Here is a 20,194-nt window from a genome sequence, read left to right as displayed (position 1 = left end):
GGAGCTATCAAAATAGGGGTGAGACCCTTTTGGGGTAGGGGAGTGTTTTGGTGATTTTTAAATGTCAACATTGGCAAAAATCGCTTACCCCACCTCTAATTGGTAAATAGTAAAAAAAAAATTGTGTAAATTGTTTAATGTTTAAGACAGGCCAAAAATAAATAAAAAACATTTTTTTTAGTTGCTTTGGGTCACTTTTTGGACATTTAACTGTAACATGCAATTGGCCAAGTAGGAAGGTCAAACTCTGGCACAGAGAACGTGGGTCAAATCTTTCAAACACTAGCAAGTGCAGTCAAGCTGTTGCACATCGACATTAGCTAGTGTGATGCCTGTGGGAGTTTGAAAATATGAGAGCATACTGGATGAACTGCATGAACTATGAAGAGGAATATTTGAAGTATGTGATGTATTAATATTTATTTTCTACATAAAACATGCTGTTTAAAAAAAGGAGACTGACTGTGAAGCATTTCTTGATATTTGAGACTGTGAAGAAATTGATTATTTGGTTAAATACAAACATAATTTCCAAGGCACAGTTTTTCATGTGACTAACAATCATTAAAACTACTTTTCAAGCTTACATTACATATTATATTATATAAAATCAGCATGGAAAATTTAGCATGTGATGAAACCAAACGCTCATTCAATATTTCCCTAATTTCATCAGTGGAAAATCAATGTCATTTTCCTGCACTGCTAAAATGGTGGCTTCCCTTGTATGTATTATTTAATTATGAAGTTATTTACCAGCCTGTTGCATGAAAACTCAGTTTAGCAGTGCTTACCTTACAGGCAGTCTGAGCAAAATTCATAACAGTCTCATCTTCCTTGCATGTCTTCCTAAATGCTCAATCAAAGTTTTGTCATGATCACCGACTCTTTTCTCTCTCTCTGCTTCTTCTTCTGGTTTTGCCACAAGCACACTAATTAGAGCTGAATCAGTGAGCAGTAAACGCCTCATCATCATCATCATCATCATCATCACCATACCAGAGCCAGCAGCATGCAGCTGAGAGTCCATACAAACCACAAACAGACATGTACATCATGCGTGTGCATTTGTGCAAACAGGGAAAATTGCTTTATATGGTTTTATGAATATGGTTTGAATACAGAAATCCACATATTCTGAGTCACTCAACTATGTGACATGTTAGAGGGGTTACCACCCTAAATAACTCAATGCTGAAGTAAATCGAGCCTGCCATAATGAAACAACAGTGGGCCAAAAATGTATGCAATTACAGAATCATAAAACTGTGAACGTTATGAGCAGTTACCCAACACCCAGAATGAACAAATCGAGGGTGGATGGTTTAGATCACTCATTCTGAGCAAGAAAAATGTTCAAATTAAAATACTGAAAAATGTGGCTCAAAATGTTGTTGAAAAGTGTCCAATAACAGTTAAAAAAAAATATTTGTATGTTTTTTTCTAAGCATTTACATATTTAAAAATTCCAGTTTTATTTTCTAAAAAATTAAATATAGGGTTTAAGTAATATATGTACATTTTAAAAATACCAGTTTTATTTTCTGAAACAAATAGTAATTATTTAAAAATAATATATTTAATTATAAATATAAATGTTATTTTCTGAGTTTTTTTTTACCAAGCTGAGCAAGGTAAATTCTGATAAATCTCTACAATTTTCCACATGTAAGCCTTCTAAATCCATGGGTGTCGTGGCGTAGTGGTTAAAGATCTGGGTGAAAGGTTATAGGTTTGAATCCCTCAATGAGCAATTCATTGGGCTATTGAGCAAGATGATTTTTCTTGTAATAAATATACACACTTAATAACAGCTTTTGCCAAACAACTGCTCACATGCTCTTACATAAACCACATGGATCATTTCAGATTGTGTAAAGGAATGTGATTAACTCACCTCTTTCATGAGCGCAGGCAGAGATTGACGGCTTTAATCGGTCACATTGGTTGAAGCTTTGGCTGCGTCTGTTGGTGTTTGAGGTTCGAGGTTTACTCTCTCCGCCCGCCCTCCCCGAGGGACTCAGAAGCCTGACAGAGTTCAGTCAGAACAAACTCATCCTTTCTCTTTAAACAATAACTATTTAAGCTGCTAAAACACACGACTGGAGTGCCAATTATATAAATAAACCTCATTGACCTGAGTCCACATCTGATCATATGAACGAGAACAAAATGACTATTGAAGGGATTCACATGCTTTTTTGGACCTGAAGACACAAGATTGGATTGTGTGGAATCACAAGATCACCAGTAGATGGTGCTGTGGTATAATAATATAATGGGAGGACAAGGAGAGGTAAATAAGATATAGTGTGATACAGAAACATAGAAAGCTGACCTAGAGTTCTTTTTCTGAGCAACTGAGAGTCTGACAGCTTTTTTCTGGTTTGAGCCTTTTGATGGATGACTTCAAGATCAAGAGAAAAACAAAAGAGAAAGAAAAAGGGATGGACAGAAAAGAAGTGTTAAGTGTCAAGAAGAAATAACCAGTGTTGTTACTGTTAACTAAAACTAAAACTATTTTTAAAAAATGGTTAATTGAAATAAAGCTGATAAATTATAAAATATGACATAAATATTGGATTAAAAACGTAAAAAACTGTTGCCCTGGCAATTAACTGACATAAAATATGTTTAAGTGGAAATATTAAAATTGAAACTGAAATAAAAATAAAGCAAAATAAAAATATAAAAAAATTACAATTACAAAAGCACAAATAAAATGATAAAAAATCTAAATTGAAAATACAAAAATAAAAGCTAATTCAAAATATTAATAAATATTATAATAGCTTATACAAAATAATACTAAAATAACACTGGAAATAACAGAACTGGTAAGTTATAAATGGAAATGAAACGTTACTTGTTAGAAATGTTGAGAGTGTAAAAAGTTAAAAAGCTATAAAGAGTAGTTTAAAAGAATCTTAAAGTATACCAAATTGAATGCAATATTTACACAATTTATGCAAAAAAGTCTTAAAATCAGAATTTTAATGATTTCAAAATGTAATATGTTGGCCTCTTTAAGTACTATGGTCACACCAAGTCTAATGCAACAAGAAGAACATTTTCTCATGACATTGTATTCGAAACAAAACTAAACAAAATAAAATAAATTTTTCTCCATCCTAATTATTTTAAGTTTAAAAGTTGATTATGTCTATTAAGAAGCTATCCAGAATATGAGTTGGAGAATAATACCTGGACTGCAGGTCTGTCTGTGGTTTCTGTGCACATGGGGAGGAGGTGTAGTGTTGGTGGATGGGAGAAGGACAGGAAGAGCTACAGGGAGGAGTGTGAGGAGGCAGGCCAGGACTGGCACATCGGTGGGTCTGGTTGTTCTGGAGCAACTGAACATTGTTGGAGGCCTGTTTCAAAGTCTGCTGCTGCTGCTGCCGGAAGCGTGACAGAGTGAAGAACAAGCCTAAAATAGCCTTCAGATTGCCATTACGGATCTCTGTGGTTTGGAAGAAAAAGAAAAGAATCTTGCTGACATCTTGTTTCAAATATTAATGGCCACTGGTTTAGTTCAGAGTCCACTGACCTTCGGCACAAAGTCCCTTTATGTTCACCCCTTTAGCAGCCAGGAAGCCCAGACAGGCATCAATGTTCTCAATCTGTTTAAGAGAAAAGCATGGACATACATCAAGAGCTTGTTGTCTGAAATCAAGCCTAATAGCCCATTTTTAAATTGCTCCTCGGAAAATGTGACCCCAGCCACGGCTGGTGTGCACACTACACTCAGGTGTACAGGGAATATAACCCAACAGATGGCGCTCAATAGGGTAGATTTGTGGTTTACAACCCTGTGGGTCCGTCCTGCGGTGTTCCTGTGACATTACAATGTATATCCTGACCACTGGCGAGACGACAGACTATAGCACGCTGGTTAACACCAGGGTTTTAAGGTCAACAAGACCTGCGCCATTGTCCTCACTGAGGTTGTTTCTTAAAGGGACAGTTCACCCAAAAATGAAAACACAAAAATCATTTACTAATCCTCATTTTAAGTCATGTATATTTTTGACATAAATGGAAGATTTTCAGCGAACAGGAACTTAACCCTGTAAAGCCTGTTTTTTGTTGAGTATCATATTTGATATAAGCTTTTAAGACTCATAAGTATGATGTAGGACAATATATGGAGCTCATACTAGAGAATGAGAAAAAACACCTATAATTTATTCAGGGGCCCAAACTGAGCAAAAATATGCGAATTGGTGCAGATGTCGTTATTTAAACTGCCAAAAAGTAAGATGAAGCAGTTTAGTTCTTGCATAAAATGCACATAAATATCAATTGTCACTCTATATCTCCCAATAATGTTTTAGATGGTTTTTAAATGCTTAGCTTTATGCATTGTTTTATGAATGGGGACGTTATTAGAATTATACTAAAAGGCCTTTTACTTGCTAAAAAAGTATAAATTGTCAATACGACAGAAAGAACGTAGTAGATTGTTTACAACAAGCTTTCCAGCAAAGTTTTGATCATATTGATGATTTAGAAATTACATGATTATATGATACAGTAGGATAAATAAGGATTAAACTTCAGTGCACTCCTCAAACGAAACCATATTGAGCACATGCCGTATGAAATATATTTATGGTGCTTTTTCTGTCTATTTTGGAGTTTGACAGTCTGTGGTTTGTTTCTTTTCCCAACATGCAGGACAGACATTGCAATAAACCAATTTTGAGTCTTACCATTTGAGAGCGACTCTCTGGGAATCCGTTGATATCGGTAATCTTCTCATTTGCTGAATGGAAAGATTAAAAAAAATGAATGGCACTGAATTAAAGTAACACCATTTTATTACTGTTTGTTGGTTTTATGAAAACATCATCGACTGGCTTTTGTATGTACAACAGGAATCCTCCTCTGGCAAATGTTTCTTTTATTGCGGCTTAATAAAATGTTCACAGCCCAGTTTGTAGCCTCATAAACCATCTACAAATCACCCCTTTTCAGAAACAGATCTCATAAAACAGCTTCAAAACACATTCAGAATAATAAAGGTGGGGAGTTTTCTTGATAGTCATGTGTGTTCATTTCTTTCCCAGTCCTCCTCCTCAACCTCCTCATTATGGTTAGAATTACTGGTATGGTGGAGCAAAATTGTAGGTTTGATGTATTAATTTTTTTCTTAAGGAAGAAGGAGGATTTGTTGAATTATGGAAAATAATTTTTTTTAATCTTTAATCTTACCAACAACCTGAATGATTTCTGCCAACAAAACGCCATCGGCAACATCCCATTGGAGGTCTTTAATCAGGCGTGTGTGTCCGGACTTGGCTAGATAGTGGTTGGCCCAATCTGTATAAATCTATTAATTCAAAGAAAAATAGAAAGAGACTGAATGAGGAAAAGGCACTTAACATCTAACTCTGGGTTCCGATTTTACATGGATGAAAGACAAATGCCACACTGTGGTCCATAAGCTACCATTTAAATATTGGAGTGAAAACAGGGAAATTTTCAGGAAAATTTATATAAGAAGGTTGTCAAAAAGGTCTGGAAAACCAGACTGTACAAATGATTATTAAAATGGTTAAAGAGCAAAATGTAAGGTAATACTTCATAATGTACAGTATATAGTATAGTATAGTAATATTTTGGAAAAATATAGCATGTGAAACAGTATGCAATCAGTAGTATGATATCTTTAGGAACATATTTGAATATTTACCATTTTTAATCCAATTATTTTTGGATTAAAACTATTAAAAATATGCTAATAATAATAGCAATAATGATAGTAATAATTAATATTTTATAATATATACGTATATAATATATTTATATATATATATTACAAATGTACACAAATTATAAATGATTGAATATTGTTGTTTTTAAATGAATATATATTTAAATATATACAAATGGAAAAATGGCAGTCTGATTTTTATTCAAATTAATTAATTTTTAATTAAATTAATTATTAAACTGAAAATCTGATTATTATAACTGCTGTTGTTTTTTAATAAATATTTTAAAAGTATATTTTACAAATATTTTTTAAATTATAAATAGAAAGTAATGGCAGTCTGATCAAACGAGACAGGACAAAGATGACAAAAATTATGGTCGATATTGCTTTTGGATCATTCACTGTCAAAAATGATAGATCAAGTTAAGCATATTGCATTTTGTGACATAATATCCCATGCAGTTAGTTCTGGTTGTAATAAAGAATGAATTGGGTATTTTTATGCATACAAAACACTGTGCATGGTAAACGTACTGCAAAAGTAGCATTACTACGTGTACTATGGTACTATGCCATTCCAAACATACCTGATGACTTTTTCTCCATAACTGTCATGCAACCACACAAAGTGAGCATTGGGAGGCAGCACAGTCTCAACAGGACCTATAGTCTCTGACTACCACTAGTACAGAGGTCAGAAATAAAGGGTTGTGGGTGTTTTGTTGCTGGTCTAGTTATGTCTAAATGGGCCTAAATGGGACATACAGTACATATAAATAAGAACTGGTGTGGTGCATATCAGTCAAACATGGGCCATTTAAAACTGGAGCCACTGCAGAGACTCCTTGTGAGTTCTGCAGGGGGCTGTTTGCATTTCTGACCACAGAGCCTGGAGAATCACTCCACCCATTCGCTGTGAACAAAACCTCTAGGCTGCGGTGGACAACATGTGGGAATAATAATCTCGAATAATAAAAACATAGGGGAAGAGCTATGCGTAACCAGATTTAATGTAAACATGAACAAGCATTACGTGGTTAATGTAACAACATTAGAACAAATATAGCACATTTAACACACCTGACCACATTAGTGTTTATATCCATCATGTTCTGTTTGGGGTCTAAAAGACCTCACAGTCATTTTTATAACTTGAAAAGCATATCGATCAAGTATCAGGTTGATACTTTATCTATCATAATACTAAAGTATCAGGTTAATACTTCATCTGTTCTTATAAGAACTGTTCAGAAACTAACAAACAAATCAATCATAGCAAAAAAATAAATAAATAAATAACCACCTGGTAGTGTTTTGTGTCAACAGTTACATATTTTAGTATTATTTATAAACTATTATAGTATTTATTCATATTTTGACGTAACATTTATTTTTAGTAATTAGTTTTTAATATATTTGTTTGTAATTTTGTTATGTGCTTTTGTCATTTTTATTATTTTTTTAATTATTCTATATAACTTTATTTCTATTTTAACTCACTTATTTTTTAAATTACATTTTTAATTTTCTTTTTTTCTTTTCTTTTTTTTACGTTTTTTAAAAAGTTTTTCATCTAATACTTACATTTTATTTGAGCTTCATTTCAAGTACTGAAACCAGTTTTTAATAGTTTTAGTTAAAAGTATCAGTACTGATAAAAACAAGATACTTCCCAAAAAAAAAGTACCATGGTATTACCATGGTTTTGTTACACATTTACATTTGGCATTCAGTTGAAGTATCACAGACTTGGAGTACCATGTAAATACAAAATTTAAGTATGATTACAGTAATTATATAGTACTTAAATCAAAGTACTATGGTAAATTCACACCAAATCAGTAAACCAAACTATGGTACCACCAAAGCACTTTTTGTAAAACAGAGCAAACCTGCCACACTCCATTTAAGTTTCAAGATCAGTTCAATAAAAACAAGCAATTCAATTTGTGCAGGACAATTTTGAGAGCAAAAACTGGTCCCTAAACTTATGTAACAGACTTTCCATTCCTTGTCTTTTTTGGTCATTTCCATAATTTCCAAAAACAGAAAGCAGATATTTAACAAACTAGTAACTGCAATCGTCACGTTGTTTTACAAGGCAGTCAACCGTGTCTGAAACGGCAACCTAATCCTTACACCAGCACTGTCCCAAAACACATTCACTACCATTTTCTTTAAAGTGAAGCATTTTCCAGCTTCCTGGCCAGAACAAAGAGAGACAGAGGTGCAATGTAAGGGCATAGTAGTATATTAGTAGCGGTGTTTGATGAAGGGTGCCCACTCTATTGGCCTCTGGGATTGGTGTGTGTGGCGTCCATATGGCCAAATGCCCACCTGCAGCGCGGCTCACCGCTACTAATGGAGCACTGTAGTAAAACCTCCATGACCGTGTCTATGTGTGCATGTGCGCTGTAATTACAGGCCAACCGGCTGAGCTTTTCCCTGCCACATGAAGAACTTGGCTCTTCGCTGCCTTCAAGGCGCTACTGAACGTATGAAGCTATATAAACACATGTGTACACAGACATGAACTTGCACACCGCTGCCGCGGACCAAAGGAAGAACCAAAAGAAGAGACGATTTGCTCTGACCAGGTCAGCAGGATCTATTCTTATAAAGCATAATATTTTGAACACGTAAATATATAAACACATGAGCTTTCAGCGGGGAGCTTTACAAACAGTAGTCACAATGGTGGTAATGTGGCCAAAGCGAAACGGTTTCTAAAACATGAATACAACTAACACACATATTGTGGCATAGTGGTATTCATACAGTTGTTGCAGATCAAGTCATGGTGGAATATGGGCACAATGCATAAACAAGCTTTAGTCAGCAAAGTTTGAATTTCAACATGACAAACTACAAAAATATTCAGTCGTTTTTTTTTCTGTTACATTGTGAGATATAAATTCACAATTACAAGAAACAAAAAAGTAATTGTGAGATATTAAGTCATACTGTGAGACAAAGTCACAGTTTTGACAAAAAGTCTTTACACTAAGAGAAATAAGTCATGTTGTGATCTTTATTGCTGCAATTGTGAGATATAAAGTTGCAATTATGAGAAAAAAGCCATTGTTTTGAGATCCAGTCAATTATGAGAAAAAAGCCATTGTTTTGAGATCCAGTCAATTATGAGAAAAAAGCCATTGTTTTGAGATACAGTCAATTATGAGAAAAAAGCCATTGTTTTGAGATACAGTCAATTATGAGAAACAAAGTCATAATTGTGAAATATAAAGTCGCAAGTATGAGAAACAAAGTTGCAATTGGGAGATAAAATGTCAGGATTATGAGAATTTTAAGAGAAAGTCGCAATTACATAAAACAAAATCAAATAACATGATAAAGTCACAAGTATCAGAAACAAAGTCGTACTTGTAAGATATTGTCACATTGCAAAATATAAAGTAGCAATTATGAGAAACAAAGTCACATTGCAAGATATAAAGGGGCTTTGTTTCTCATTCTAGGTACATTTCCGAGATATGAAGTTACAATTATGAGAAACAAAGTCATGTTGCAAGATATAAAGTTGCAAGTATAAGAAACAAAGTCACATTGCCTGGTTTCACAGACAGGGCTTAGACTAATCCAGGATTAGGCCATAGTTCAATTAGGACATTTAAGTAATTTTTATAAACATGCCTTAGAAAAAAACATTACTGGTGTGCCTCTTATGACAAAACAATGGCACTGACATATTTTAAGATCAATCAGTGCACGTTTCTTTCAGTTGAAACAGCTCAGACTTACATTTTAGTCTGGGACTAGGTTTAAGCCTTGTCTGTGGAACCGGGGGATAAAGTTGCAAGTACAAGGAAAAGTTGAAATTGTGAGATATAAAGTCGCAGTTATGAGAAACAAAGTCATAATTGTGAGATATAGCCACATTGCGAGATATAAAGCTGCAATTATGAGAAACAAGGTTGCAATTCTGAGATATAAAGTCATTCTGACATTTAAAAAAAAATGCAATTATGAGGAAAAAAACTGTAGTAGATATTATTTTTGATGTGGTCAATCTATGGTACCATGAAGATAAAAATAAGCAAAAAAGTAGCAATCTTAATTAATTACTATTTTTTATTATTATTATACTTAGTATAAACTAAGAATTCCACTGTTTGTGTGGAATTAAACTATCAAAGGAAGATCATCTAACAGAACAAGAATCAATGCAACCACAAAGCCACATACAAATTAAGCATCAGCGTTCCAACCTGAGGGTCTTTAGATGTTTCTTTGGTGGTCTGGTACTTTTTCTGTAAAGTCGCACTGCCTTGACTTTGCTGCCTGTAGATGGGAGACTTCAGTGGGATGAGGGTGGGCTGCACAGGCTTCAGTGGTCCATTCTGGTGGGTCGCTACCCTGGCTGGAATGGGTAGAGCAGTGCCATGCACAGGTTTGGGCAATCCCGACTTCATCTTGGAGGCAACTAGAATAGCAGGCATCTTCTTATCCTTTTACATCCAACCACGCAGACGCTGGCACTAAGTTGTCTGGTTGCAACCAAAGGCTTGGAGCAACCGCACACGCTGACTTAACAGCTGGAGCAATGCGGTGGGAAGTGTGTCCACAAACTCACATTCATACAGCACTGGGAAGCTCGACGGCACACAGAGGTCTTGCTAAACCTTCTAATAATATGATTTTCCCATGACAATCGGCCAAATCCTTCCCCGTCATCAGCATCTTCGGTGTTTTTCTTGTCCAATGAAGCTCTTACTCCATGTACAACTCGAGATCTGGACTCCGCCCTCCACCTGCTCCTAGTTCCACAGCAGCGAGGAGTCACCCAATATAGCCCAGCGCAGCTGCTGCTGAGAAGCGAACACACTCTGGCAGGCAGAAATCACAGATAAGTGGGAAGGCAGGATGCAATTTGTTGTCAGAGCAAAGGAAACCTACAGTTTGTATATGGAAGTGTAACCAGCCTCCAGATGCAGTGGCAGCAAGGCATGACTCTCAAGCTTGAGAAGGATTAAGAAGCCATTAGCAAGACAGCAGATGTGTCAACGTTAACACCACTGGGTGACAGCCTAATCAGACATAATATCACCCTTCTTGCCAATGCACTAGAGTAATGGACAATTAGCAAGCAAAGAAGAAACGTCTTGCATTAGTTCACAGGTAAAATGTTTTTATGTCACAGACCCCAAAATTTAATGATTAAAAATTTAATGGCAGCTCTGTATTTTAATGAAATATAAAAATAAAATAATTATGATTAGTGTCATAATTTTCAAAGCAGAATACAATTCAATTGAATGGAGAAAAATATATATTTAATAAAGTAATTATTACAATAATAATAAGAATTATTTGGGTTTATATACTGCATATAATTTTATCCTGAACATTTTGTGACCCCAGTTTTAAATCCCCTCTCATTCTAATTTTGTTCTAAGGAAAGCCAAATTGTTGCTATTTAACAATCTGGCTGTACAATCATAACTAACTACAAATGGAATTAATTGAAGCAAAATGTTAAGATGAATTGTTTGTTCTTGTTGTCATCTCAACAAAGCAATTCACCCACTGCCAAAAAACATCTATTAAGCATTATTAAAATCAGTAAAAGACCAAAACTGCCTCAAAGTCTAAGTATTTTACTTGCAGCTAAACTGATGTATGCGGTTTTACCATTATTGAAATGTTAAATCTCATTCGCCCTGTTTTTCGGAAGTCTCTGAATTCCCATGCCCGGACGCGTTTCTAACAGCATGCTGAGAGAGGGAGAGTTTGGTTATTCACGCAGCCCGAGCCGAGGCTTTGGGAGGATGAAATTCTGTTGGAGCAGCAGTTTTGAGTATCTGCAGACTGAACCCAATAATCCCTGCTGGGATGAGTGAAACTCACTGCCTCTCTGCAGCCTGGCACTGATGCACTGTTTCCTCTGAGAACCAATCCACTGACTCCAAAACTATGTTGAATGTGCAAAAATGGAGATGATGGCAGTCCAGCACGGACCTGATACATTAACTACTGCCGATCAGATACCTCTTACCCAATGTTTTCTTATAAACAGAGGAATAAAAAAATGGGTGATATCTCAAGTCCACCTCAACAGGTGCAAAAGAGCCAAAGTTTGTGATTTCTGCGCCACTAATGTCACCAAACACTGCCATTGTCTTCAATTGGTTGAACAGATAGTGTTGGCGTGTTGGACTCTTTCAGATCATTAAAAACAGTACTGGGAATCAAGCAGAGGATGTTGTAATAAACCCCCCACAGGAATGGTGGGTGGTAGGTGCAGGTTGCTAGGTTGAGGTTTCAGTAAACACACATGTGCAACCACAACACACAGCATGGGATCAATTTTACCGGCCCATGTTGTTAAACTGGATTTAATCATTAAAACCACAAGAATACTCCTTGAAGGCATACTGCTTTTGGACGCCAACATCCACAGCAGAAGATGTCCAAAAGTACACGCCCAATCTGTTTCACTATACATTTCACTTTTAAAGATGGTCCTTAATGCTCTTTAGATATGGAAAATGACCAGTTTTCCCATTTATATAATAATTATAGATATGGGCCAGTAACTGAAAGGTTGCAAGTTCAAATCCCCATTTTAAACTTTACTTGTAGAATGAATGAATGAATGAGAATGTAAACTGAATTGACCAAACAAATGAAATTAAAATGAATGTCCATTACTTCAAGAGATAGGTATCTACACGAACAGTACTTTTACATGAGGGCGAAAGATCCCAGTGCAAATTACACTCATTTTCATATTGGAAACATGAATTCGCTATGGTGACCAACAGAAAACTGATTGGTTTGAAAGTGACTTCTGTGTGAGCTGTGCTTTATTTATCACTCCGCTATTGACAAAATAAGATGGAACCTTTTATGTCCCCAAAAATTTGCTGAAATTTCACAAATGTGACTGCATCTTTAGAAAAAATGTGCAAAATGAAGTATCATAAACAAAACATTCTGGACGGCTACGATAGATTAAACAATGGCCTCTGTAAGCAGCTCACTAGGTTGTGGAACAGCAAATGATATTTTCTCTCCAAGACCAGGGAAAGTCAGTGCACACCACAGGGGTCATCTGAAGCAAACTCTCCAGTTCATTAACAACTCTTTCACCAAACAGAGCCCAAGAGGATCAGCTTATTCCATATGGCCACTTGTTGTGAGTGGACATCTGCCCACTTTACTCTCAATATGTTGCTGCAGACAGAGAGTACCAGCTTACTTAAGTCACAGTTACCTTAAATTATAAAGACAGGCCAACAACATGCTGGTCTTGTGATGGACAATGACAATGAACCTGCTGCACCTATTGTGTTTAGTGATACTATGTCACCAGCATTGCCATGTCCACTAATAAACAATTTTGGGCTTTTAACTTTAAAGTAGTCAGTTATCACCATGCTAGCAGCTTGAACCAGAGGGCATCAATGGAGCATATCAGAAAAAAGTGTGTGCAGGATGTGAAACAGACACTCCACTTCAGCAAAGCTCTGCAGTCACAGGAGATCGACACCTCGGACTATCAGCTGACTGAAACACAATCATGTTCAAATCTAAAACCAAGCACTTTGAGGTACATGTTCATGCACACACTCTCATTCCTGATAGCTATACAGATAAAAAAAATACGGTCAAATGTCAGCTGCACATGGACAGTGGCAAGCTTCTGCTGAACAGGATGCAGACCCACAGATAGCAGTTCACTATCAGCACAACGCCTGACTGAAGCCAAAAGAAAAGCTCTGTACTGCTTTTTTAAACCTACTAAGAGATGTGAGATCTGGAAAAAACACTGCAATGAAAATTATAAGAAATGCCAGTTTTTTTTTTATATTTACACATTTTGCCATGCTTGCCAATTTGTAGGGGACCAAAGAGTAATAATAATTTAGCAAATTCATAAAATTGTTATGAACTCACATAACAATTATGCACCATAATAATATGTTATTTTAGAAATTCATTTTTCTTCAAGTTTGGGTAACAACTTTTACAGTAACAATTTTTTTTTTTTTTTAAAGAAATTAATACTGTACCTTTATTCAGCAAGGGCACATTAAATTGATCAAAAGTGACAGTAAAGACATTTACATTGTTATATTTAAAAAAACACAGTTGTTTTGAATTTTCTATTCAACAGTGATACATTCTTCTAATGTTATGAAAATAGCCTTTTAAGCAATAAATGCCCTTTAAAGCTCTATTTCTATTTTCTATTCCATTATTATTAATAATATAATAATTAATAATAGCAAGACATCAGGATAATTTTTCACATCAAATCTTTCAAAACTTTTCTAATCTTGAAAATGTAGTCAAAAGATTTTTAAATACATTTGATAAAAATCAAATGAATAATCAAATAAGTAATCAAATACATTTAAAATTCATGAAATAAATTACATTGATTCACATACAAAAATACAATAATAACATTTATTAACATACATTTTGATTGTAAATAATTAATAAAAATAGAACAAATAAAACAGTTAGTAGCAAATACATAATATTAGAGTACAACTACATATTCTAATTCAATTTAAACCAGAAGTACTCATCTATACACTTACACTGCACCATTTAAAAAAAGATTGGGAGACAGTACTCAACTGAAATCAGTCTTGGCTCTTTACGCTTTACAGCACCTCTACACATGCTGAATGGCCTTCTTTCCTAGACTAGGAGGTCAAAGCCATAGCCAGGGCTGCTTGTACAGAGAGAACATAGAGAGGAGGTATAAATAGAAAGAGATAGAGAAGAGAATCACAGTGGCGCGTGAGATACAGTTGGCCTGGAGGAAGCAAACGTGTGAAACGGGAACACAAACGGAACAATGCTGCCACCAAAGAGATAAGACAAGAGGCCTGTGAGGGACCAGAGATTGTGAGAACTGCAATGCAGCTGTATACCTGCAACAACGCTGAAAGCTTAAAGCTTCTCAGAAACTTCTAGAAATTAATATGCCTCTTAAAAGCTCTCCAAATTGTCTCAATTTGGGGGGTTGAATAGGTTTGAATTAGAGGAAAGGAAGAACACATGTTAAATCAATTGGCGACAGCGCCAGATAGAAATAAAAACAAACCATCCGATTAATGTCATTTTCAATGAATACATGTTCAATTGTACTCGTACATGTTCAAAATCCTCATGGCTTTGATATTTTGTTAAACATACATCCGCTTCTAGACTCCGCAGACCAACTTGATGCTAATTGCGGGAAACACACAAAACCCCCAAAACACGTCAACCTATGTGTGATGTCACTCATGCCAGAAACTTCTTATCTCATAGCAAAATAAACCAGAATATACCAGCCTACATGCAACCACTGGGACAAATTAAGTCAGGAACTACTTTAGAAAGTACATTTACAACCTTTTTGTGAAGTAGTGGCGAGATTAGTGCATAATTGTGGCAATGATTACAGAATATTCAGCAAGAAGTAAAAGACAGTAAAGAGTATTTTGATTTTTACATCACAAAATGAATATTTACAATGTCAGAGCATTGCCATGCCCATGTGGTTAAGGGGGTTGCTTGCACGCTGCTAGGGTGTTCTGTATATATATGTATGTATGTATATTTATATATAAATTTTACATTTCCACACTTAAATAATATAGATGGATGGATGAATGAATGAATGAATAACAATTTTGAAAAATAATAATTAGCTTGGCAGCAAGAGTTTCTGGCTTAAGCCTTGCAATTTGCAGCAGTGCTGCCACCTACTGTTAGACTGACTCCATTACAGCAAAGTAAAGTAACATGCACAACATGCTAATTGCTTGAAATATTGATAAAAACAGTGTTCAGATACCATATGAAACCACAATCAGTATATCACTTTTGGAAGGTAATATACTTTGGATTTGGAAATGCTTCACTGGAAATTCAAGGGTGTAAATATAAAATTGTGATTAAAAACAGGTAACTAAATATTTCAAATAAAAGTACACAGTGATTAAACAGGCTCACACTAAACACACTTATGTAAGTGAAAAATTCACTCAATGTGAAACTATTCAATTGAATTCCATCTGGGGGTCTTTGAGAGGCTTGTGTTCAGCAGCCCCTTACTTACTCTGATTGTGAGGCATTTCTGAGACTTCATCTATTATTTAGAGAAGCAAAGCCATGGATGGGGGGAGGTTTGCCCTTTGAAAACGCACCACTGCCATGCGGTGGTCTTCACACCCAGTCCCAGTCACTTATTTATTAAAAAGCCACATTCTCGTTTCTCCACAAGGAAAAATGGAGGACGAATGGATGAAAGAGGGTTAAAATTCAGCACTCAAACACTTCTCATGCCTACATTTTACCACCCAACCCCCCTAAATTTCAATGGAGCCCTGTCATAGATAGATAGATAGATAGATAGATAGATAGATAGCCTAAATTTCAATGGAGCCCTGTCATAGATAGATAGATAGATAGATAGATAGATAGATAGATAGATAGATAGATAGATAGATAGATAGATAGATAGATAGATAGATAGATAGATAGATAGATAGATAGATAGATAGATAGATAGATAGATAGATAGATAGATAGATAGATAGATAGATAGATAGATAGATAGATAGAGATGAATACAGTGAATTCAGGTTAATCTGGCCACGTTTGATATGACAAAAATGGCCAAATTCACCTGAATTCACCCAATATTTATTTACATACATCTGACATCTTATCCAGTGTGCTTCTGTAAAACAGGCTAGGAAACAATAGCAAAGCCAAAGGCAGAGTTAAAAGGAAAGGAAACTCAGCTAAGTCTATCAGTCATCTCCCATCACATCACTGGGGCCATTTACTCTGCACTGTGCCACTGAGCTTCCAGCTCAAAGGAAGGACAAAAAGAAATAGAACGGAAAAAGACAGGGGAATGGTATCTGCTAAGAAAGACTTGGAATTTCCTTATCATAAAATGTTTATGACTCTTAAATTCCAATGGGTTCCACACAGACATAACATGCAACGATGCACTGATTAGTAAAGCATAGTATGTATCTCATTCTGCTCTTTTCAAATTCCAGTGAATTTGTATGTATTAACTGACTCTTTTCAGCTGAACAGCTCAATAGATTTTTGCTAGTTCATGTTACATTGTGAAGAATACAATTAAAGGAAGTTCACCCAAAAATAAAAATTTCATGAAAATTTACTCACCAATTTACAACACCATAATATTGCATTCTCCAGTGAAAACGTCATCTTGTCTGAATCAGGAGAGAAATATGCACAGATCAAGCTGATTACAAGCAAAAACAGTACAAAACAGCTCTAAACAAACATGGATTTTGATGTGAGAGGAATCAGGGAATGGACTTTTCACTGGAGGAAGCGTTATTATGGATTACAGACTCATAGACTCATATTACAGAACATATTTTGGCCAGAAGTGATGGTTTGAAGTTAAAACATCTTAATGGCTCACTGCCAAAACATTAATTGATGGACTGAAGTCATTGTGGACGTTTTTGTCAGCTGTTTGGACTCTCATTCTGACGGCACCCATTCACTGCAGAGGATCCATTGGTGAGCAAGTGATGTAATACTACATTTCTCCAAATCTGTTCTGATTCGTCAAACTCATCTACATCTTGGATGGCCTAAGACATTGCTGAGACGAAAGAAGTTTGTCTAGTCACTCACCTAATTTAACCCAAACCACAGCTGATTATACTAGAGAAGAATATAATTTTGAATTAGCATTACAAGAGGTAAATAGAGAGGTCACAAAAGTGTCCTACAGAGAGCGTTATCCAATGGCACAGCAAGAGAGAGCGATATTCAACCATTCAAATATTTAAAGAAACAGTTCAGCCAAAAATTAAAATTGCCACTTTTATGGTGTTTCTGCATCCTTTAAGCATTTGAAGCTCCACTATCTCTAATGAACTGTAAATGCATGGAAAAGGCAACTACTTTCTTTTGTTTCCACAGAACAAATAAAGTCATACAGTTCTGAAACATGAGGACAGAATTTAAATTTTTGGGGAAAGTGTCCAATTAATTTCATCAATTTAAAACACCATCTTATAATGCAACAAACAGAAACTCTATTAAACGTCTGTTATTTAGGTTCAAATGTGTCCAAAACTGTTCACCGACCTTGGACCTTCTATTGTGCTAAAGATCAGTAATGAATGTAGCATCGTATAATGAAAGGCAGCACATGACCCTGGAGACCAAGTCCCTGCTTTTAGCAAACACCAGTGCGCCTCAAGTCTTGACAGTGGGACAATACTAGGAGCTTCTTTTGAATAAAGAACGTGGAAAAAAAGCAAAAAATTACACACCCTCAGCCTTTCCGAGGGCAAAGGATGCCCATCTCTTTGATTTGTGGAAATGTGGTGTGACACATGATGAGTTGGGACTTCACCATTGTATGGTGTCCTGTTGGCAGAGCCAGTTTAGCTCTGCTATCACTTCATGATGTTAATGAATTATGCATTTAGGACAGTCATGACATCTGTTTACAATGCATAGACATTTCTCTTATTAAAAAAAAAATATATATATATATATTCTTAATGGGTATCTTTATCTTATCTTGCAATAACAATGTACAAACATTTTTAAACCAAGATAAATTCACCTGATAGGTAAAATTGTGACATGAAGGTTTGTTTTTGAAACCATTTAAAAAATCCGCCAGTACCACAAAGCAAAATACACTTATATTCAAGAGACCTTTTCTGAAAATAAGCCTTTTTGACTTATCAGGTGAATTTTTAGGGATTATATATATATCATATTTTCACTGAAAAACATAAAAGAATGCATGTATGTTCATACCACATCATTTTGTTCTATCCCATGAGGCCATGGGAACTGAGGAGTTGTCAGATTCGGCTGCAGGTACCAAGAAAGTTATTCCTTGTCGTTAAAATGTACATAGAGGTTCTTCAAGTGGTCTTTCACACAAGAAACAGAACCATAAACCTTGACAAAGGAACCCTCTCAACATCTAAAAACTGAATAGCAAATTCATCTTCGCATTGTAATGCTGGTGTGTACACAACTCAACTTAACCCAAAACATATAACTTAATTGGCAAGTTGATAATCGTATCGAAAATGACAACAGCGTGATTTATGTTGCTTTAATACAACAGTTCAGCAAACAGGATATTAATAAACAGTAACTTAAATTTTAGGCACAATATCGCCAGTTATTTTTTGCTCAGCTGACAACAGTAGCTCCAAACGACTCCACAGAACCATTCCGGTGTTTCGTGGCTGCATGAGTCATGTTGAACGAATCGAGTGAATAATTCAATCACTCGCTTGTAAAAACACTTGCATGATTCGTTCCTGAATGTTTTTGAGCGAATTAGTTGACTGAATGATTCAATGATTCACTCTTTTGTTTTGTTCCTGAATGAATCCTTGTTTTTGAACAATTGGTTAAAGGAATGAATCAAAGACAGTCATTTCTACTGGCGAACTGTCGTATAAATAATAATTTACAGGTTGTGCTGTAACTATATTCCATCAAACACCCTTCAAAAACACAATAAAATAAATGTTTGTCAAATTTTAACCTGTGTAACTATTCAGACAGTGGCTCATTGCATCTATTGGTTCAACAAGGTCATTTAGAAACTTTTCAACTTTCAGTTAGCTACACGGGTTTGTTTTTGCCAATGATTAATAGTGGAAATGTGTCAGAATTGAATACGAACATGTACACTGGACCATGCTCACTGTTTCTAAACACAGGTGAACCAACAACTGAAAAACTGTGCATTGAAAAACTCAAAAGACTTGAAAGCAAACCACAAAGTTCAAAACGTTGATCTTCAGCCCAGTGGAACCTGGTTGGGCGAATGCCTGGAATACAAAGCTAAATCAGAACAGCTCACATGCAAAGCTCACATTCACGGCAAAGTTTAGCGAAAAGAACATTAGCTTTGCTAGTCAGTCAGGCCGATAGAGCCTAATGTCTACTGGCAAGTTCGTCTTTATTGAGAAGGAGGACTCTGGACAATTCCCCATTCCTCACGGCCCCTATAAAGCGATTATATTCTGTGTCAGTGGAACCAGTTAATGGCGATGACAGGGCTAACAGTGAATTAACACAGAAGTCCACAGGCTGAGCTCAACTCGTCGTGAAAGAAAAGCATTCAGAGGGGGTGATCGAGAGGGCTTCAACATTTTAATCTGGATTTATGTTGCAGACCTCAGTGGAAATTTTTCTGGAAAACCACACACACACACACACACATAGACAAACGGTTGGTGGAGAAGACCTGCATAAATAAAATCAACATATCGTCTTAATTCAGAGAAATGGGGTATGCCAAGGGTTGGTGAGAACAACCTGTTCTTTGTTGAACTGTCAAACTGTGACACCCTTATAATCATAATGAATGTGCAGCTGCACTGCAGGTGAACTGAGCAAACACTTGTTCGTTACTGGCTACAGAAGGAGGAAAAAAACTGATATTGGATGTTACATAGA

At 35.7% G+C, this 20,194-nt stretch overlaps 1 protein-coding gene across 1 annotated transcript in view; it reads right to left on the bottom strand.

Moving 5' to 3' along the window:
• LOC107674975 (neuron navigator 2-like) overlaps positions 1-10,698 on the bottom strand; it is an 80,469-nt gene extending 69,771 nt beyond the window's left edge. The window contains exons 1-7 of the mRNA XM_016469143.1: positions 9,949-10,698; positions 5,215-5,332; positions 4,713-4,765; positions 3,548-3,620; positions 3,205-3,460; positions 2,339-2,407; positions 1,898-2,028 (exon numbers count right to left, since the gene is read on the bottom strand). Coding sequence (XP_016324629.1) covers positions 1,898-2,028; positions 2,339-2,407; positions 3,205-3,460; positions 3,548-3,620; positions 4,713-4,765; positions 5,215-5,332; positions 9,949-10,179 — 931 coding nt within the window. The 5' untranslated portion in view covers positions 10,180-10,698. The remainder of the gene's footprint in view (positions 1-1,897; positions 2,029-2,338; positions 2,408-3,204; positions 3,461-3,547; positions 3,621-4,712; positions 4,766-5,214; positions 5,333-9,948) is intronic.
• Positions 10,699-20,194: the final 9,496 nt, after the last annotated feature.

Source organism: Sinocyclocheilus anshuiensis, unplaced genomic scaffold (genome assembly GCF_001515605.1).
Source record: "Sinocyclocheilus anshuiensis isolate Anshui unplaced genomic scaffold, SAMN03320099.WGS_v1.1 scaffold1065, whole genome shotgun sequence".
In the NCBI taxonomy this organism is placed as follows: Eukaryota; Metazoa; Chordata; class Actinopteri; order Cypriniformes; family Cyprinidae; genus Sinocyclocheilus; species Sinocyclocheilus anshuiensis.
This window is presented reverse-complemented; position numbering and strand designations above follow the sequence as displayed.